General features: G+C 48.6%; 1 protein-coding gene across 1 annotated transcript; it reads right to left on the bottom strand.

Moving 5' to 3' along the window:
- Nucleotides 1-3,408: 3,408 nt before the first annotated feature.
- LOC111024865 (zinc finger protein ZAT12-like) lies at nt 3,409-4,417 on the bottom strand. The gene has a single exon (XM_022302671.2). The coding sequence runs from the start codon at nt 4,075-4,077 to the stop codon at nt 3,550-3,552; it is 528 nt and encodes a 175-aa protein (XP_022158363.1). The 5' UTR covers nt 4,078-4,417; the 3' UTR covers nt 3,409-3,549.
- Nucleotides 4,418-5,145: the final 728 nt, after the last annotated feature.

Below are 5,145 nucleotides of genomic sequence, written 5' to 3'. Positions count from 1 at the left end.
TCTCTGGACGTCTTCTGCTCACCCCGGACTGTCGCAACTCCAGCCGAGGTGGGATACTTCAAGACCTGGTGGTAAGTAGACGGGACTGCCCCGAGATCATGAATCAAGGGCCGACCAATTATGGCGTTGTACGCGGAGCTCCGATCTATCACAACAAATTCTGCGACTTTAGTTATTTGTTGATCTCCCTCGCCGATGGTAACAGGGAGCGAGACACATCCTTCCGCACTCACCGACTACCCTGCAAAACCGACCAATGGCGTCGGGCTGAGCTTCAAGTGCTTCTTCTCCCACCCTAAGGCCGTGTAGGTCGAGAACGATAAGATGTTAGCCGACGCTCCACCGTCGATGAGAACTCTTCTCACCTTCACGTGATCTATGAGTGGGGCGATTACTAGGGCATCGTTATGGGGCATGTGCACTCCTTCGCCGTCTTGGTCGTCGAATAAGATCGGCATCCCAGGCTCCTTGGGGTATAAGGTACAGACCTCGTGTGATGCTTCCCCAGCCAAAGCTTTTCTCTTCTGCCCCGATTGTCCCCCACTTGGGCCCCATGGATGGTATTTATAACGGTGGGTCGATCTTCCTTCCGTCTTGGCGGGGGCGATTTCTCTTGCTTGTCCTCCTGAGCAGACCCCCTGGCTCCGCCCTTTCACGCCTACCGACGTATTTTTCCAGATAGCCCCTCCGGATCAGATCCTCAACCTGCTCCTTCAAGTGGAAACAGCGTGAAGTGTCGTGGCCATGATCCTTGTGGAATCGGCAGTAGAGCCGCTTGTCTCGTTTCCCTGGAGGTCGGCGGAGCTTTTCCGGGGCTGCGAAAAGTGCCTCCAGGTCGGTGTCTTCGGCTGCCGCGTAGATCTCCGCGATTGAGGCATTCAACGGAGTGAACTTGTCGAACTTCGGCCCCCGACGGTCTGAAGGGGCTTTCTCGTCCCGACGGCCTCTACTCTTACTGCCATCGGCCCGTCGAGACGAGCTCCAACCGTCGCTGCGCTGCTTCTTGGGAGGAGGGGACTTTTGGTCCTGATCTTTACCACAGTTGCTCCGTCGAGCCCCATTGGCTTTCCACAACTCCAAGCCGTCGATGTATTGGCGAGCTCTAGCGAACATCTCATTCAGGGAGGCCGGTGGTCGGCTTCTGAACCCTATCGTCAGGTTCCTGTCGTTCAAGCCCGTGGTGAAGTACATCATGGCGATGTCATCGGTGCAACTTACCACTTTGACATGCTCGTCCATGAATCGAGCGATGTACTCTGTCAGGGACTCGCTGTCCCGTTGCTTTACTGTTCCGAGGTGAGAGGGTGGCAATTTCAACAACTGCCGAGCTGAGAACTGGTTGATGAACAACCTCCTCAGTTGTTGGTAACTGTCGATGAACCGGGGCTTCAACTGTTGGTACCACAATCTTGCCGAGCCATCCAAGGCTATTTGAAATGCTCGGCACTTCATAGCATCGCTTGCGGCCAGGAAATCCATCTTCCCCTCGAACACCTCTACGTAGGAGATCGGATCTCCAGATCCGTCGTAAGAATTCATGACTGGAGCCTTGAACCTCGATGGGATAGGCGCATCCAGGATCGCTTGGGAGAAAGGCGGTTCCTCTTACTCGGCCACGCGATGCGGATCCACAGGCCTGCACTGTCGCTTGAGATCTTCTATCTCCCTCTGAAACTGATCCCGGAGGAGGTCCACTTCAGACCGGAACGAATGGTCAGCGTATGAGGACCTCTCTTGAACGTCGACCACTGGGCTTTCCTCCTCATCGTCAACCGAATACTCCCGATCTTCGAGTGCCACTACTCATCGCCTCGGCGTCTCGGCACCTCGGCCCTGATAGGCGTTGGAGTTATCGAAACGCCAAGGGAGTCTGAATCGGTCGGATCCTCGGGCGCCGGCCCTCGACCCGATCGTCCTGCCGAGGGTGGTCGTCAACATGTGCTTCCAGGGCACTGCCTGTCCTCACTCGTTGTGGCTTTCGCGAGGCTGCTCCAGCTCGGGCCTCCCTGCGAGGTCGGAACTGATACTCCGTTCTTTAGGTAGGATGCATCGGTCCCTTTCCTCGAATGGGATCCCTGGAGACGGAAGAGCCGGACACCTCGCTGCCTCTCTCGACCGCCTCAAGCCTTGCTTTGACTTCCTTGAGCTCGGCGATCACGTCGGCTACTATGGCGGGGTCCACGCCCGCATCAGCACTTGCCCCGGATCGTGCACCTGTGTTTCCCCAACCGCGGAGGCGAGGTGCGCGGGGCGGCAACCCGTTTCTCTGAGGTTGCAGTGGCGGGAACTGATCTCAGGCGAGGTGGAAATCCCGGACCGCTACTGGATCGGATGTGGCCGGCCGACCTCCATTCTCCTTGACCGCCCCCGCGTGGGGTCGTTGTTTGACGACGGGAGTTCCTGCCACCTGAGAATACGTGAGTCGAGGATGGGCTCGGGAAGTGACCGCATCCCTCATCGGAGAGCAGATGGGCGAAAGTTGAGATCCTGACCGCTGGGAGCAGGTTTGGGCCATTGGCTCAGATCGCAAAAGGTGAGGCTGACTTCTAGATATGTCCTCCCCACAGACGGCGCCAGATGTTTGAGCCAGAAATTGATTGAGCTCGGACACGATTTAGATCGGTGTGCTCAGGACGAGCTATAGCCAATAGTCCTGCACCTCCCTTGAACAGTTCTTGAGACCTGCAAAACAAAGTTAGCACTCCGACGAGCAAGTTAGTTCTAGTCCGAGCTAACTTGCCGAGTCTACTTAAGATTGCGTACCTTGCATTTAAGGCAAGGGTTTCTATTTATAGAAACCGGGCCCGACAAGGATTCTGACACACCCTAAAATCGCGGCATGTTGTCGAGTACGGAAGAGACATTGTTACGGACTCCATCTCACCTCGACTCGGCACTATAGGTCCTACCCTATCCTCCGATCTGAGTACTGCAGAGTCAATTTCCATGTTTCGTCTGCGCGTTCATCCAATCCATCTTTTCAATCATGACACGTGGCAGGCTAGGATTCGCCTCCAACAAGTAAGAAGGTGTGCTGCTTGATTTGATTCCCAGACTCGCCTGCGCAAAGAAATATGGATGGAGAAGCAAATTGCAATTTGTTCTATCACGAACCCAAGTGTGAACATCGTTTTGCCAGATCGTCTCCCTGCGGATTGCTTGAATCGCCTCCAATGAGTCTGATTCTGACAACAATATTCTCCAATGGAGGATGCACAATCCTCATCTCTATCTATATAAACTTTATTAATCACATAATAGGTAACAGAATATGTTTTTATTGGCTGTATCTATTTACTAGTTACAAATCATTATTAATTAAAATTAAATATGATAAAATCTAGATATTCGGGATGAATTATGGAGAAATAACAAGCATATGAAATTTAGAAAATAAAAGGAAAAAAGTTGAAAAAATTACTTGTTTCTGCCCAAGCATAGAATTAGAACAAAAAACTAAAAATAAAAAAATCAATCCCCATTTATATGAACATGTGAAAAATGAATGAAAATATCCGAATAAACACCCTATATAAACTCTCACAAAAATTAATTAAAACAATCAACAAAAGGAGTCATCAACTGCAACTTCAGATTATTGTTGTCTACTGGCGCCAAGTTCAAATCCACCCCAAAAACCCTGACCTCACGGCCATCAGATTTCTTCAACACGGCGGCGGCAGCGGCGGTGCTCCGGTGGCGCCTCATATGGCCACCCAACGCTTGTCCAATCGGAAACTGAAGCCCACAAACTGGACATTGGTGGGTCCCGGACTTGGCCGGCGGCGGCCGGAGAGGATTGAAAACTTCCGCGCTGTTAACGTCCATGAACTTGGCCTTCCCGTGGCTGGCCCTGTGCCCTCCCAGAGCCTGGAACGACTTGAATTCCCGCTTACAAGTCTTGCAAATTAAAACCTTGCCGTTGCCGGAATCCGCCGCCGCCGGTGAACTATTCTTCCGCTGCGGCTCTTCCGGCCGTTGTTGGTCGTTATTATATTCGCCAACTCTGGACAGCAGCATTAGGCTATCCACCATGTCGAAAACTTCAAGCTCTCCTTCTTCTCTTTCTCTCTTCATCGCTCTCGACGTGTCGGATTTTCGATGGTTTTAATTTGGTGGGATGGGAGCAGCGGCGGTCTTATAGAAAGAGCGTTTAATTTTTTTTTTTTAATGATGGATTTGACCTTTTAAGTACTGGGATGTGTAGTGAGAAGAATTGTAAATATTGGGTGAAAAGAGGGGCAATTGTGAGTTTGTGCGCGGCCTTAGATTCCACGTGTTGCGTCACCGCGTAGCGGAGCAAACTTGGGGAGGAAGTGGTCAAAGTTGAGGAGTACGGATCTTGTAAGGTTTTGACTATTCATCTGGCGTCTAGATGAATTGTCGTTTTTTTTTCGTTTATCGTACAACGATGAAAAGAAAAAATAAAGTTGTCGTGGATTTTTAAACTCAACAATACACTTCAATAGCTTTTCTAATTACCACCAAGACCTTTTTTTTTTTTTTTTTTTTGAGAAATTACCAGCAAGACTACCAGTTGGTAGGATTATAGTTTTTGAAGTCTCATCTCATTTTTGGCTATTATGCGTAAATTGTTTTGAGAAAATTAAAAAACGATTTAAAGTGAACACTAGTCAACCACTAAAAGATGATTTTTGCTCAAATTTGTTTTAGATTATATTATTAACTTATGCTATTTGAATTAAATATAATTTATATTATATTATTTGATATAGATCATCTTGCTTGCCTTCAAGCACTTTTTGTTCAACCTGAGGATTCATCCACAATCTCCGTGATGACTATAAGACTAATCAATCACTCTTATTATACATTAATAACTCTCCAAAAGAGAATTATTCTAGTAATTATTTCAGTAATTTTATACAAAAGAATGTCAATGTGAGTCTACTTTAGCTCTTAACATCATGAATAATCCTAGAATTTTAATTCCAAGCGAAAGGCTCGTGTCTTGAACGCTTTAGCTTAAATTTGTGTTGAATTCTCTTATTATTGGCTTGTATGCACAGGTTTTGAAAAGGAAGACAGGGCATAAAGAAATTGTTGAACCTAGAAAATAGTTGAAGAAGCATGATCAAGACAAAGCAAAATAGAGATGGAGCAAATAATCGCTGGAGCATGGAT

Source organism: Momordica charantia, assembly GCF_013281855.1.
Source record: "Momordica charantia cultivar OHB3-1 chromosome 3 unlocalized genomic scaffold, Mcharantia_2.0 BLBB01000003.1, whole genome shotgun sequence".
NCBI lineage: Eukaryota > Viridiplantae > Streptophyta > Magnoliopsida > Cucurbitales > Cucurbitaceae > Momordica > Momordica charantia.
This window is presented reverse-complemented; position numbering and strand designations above follow the sequence as displayed.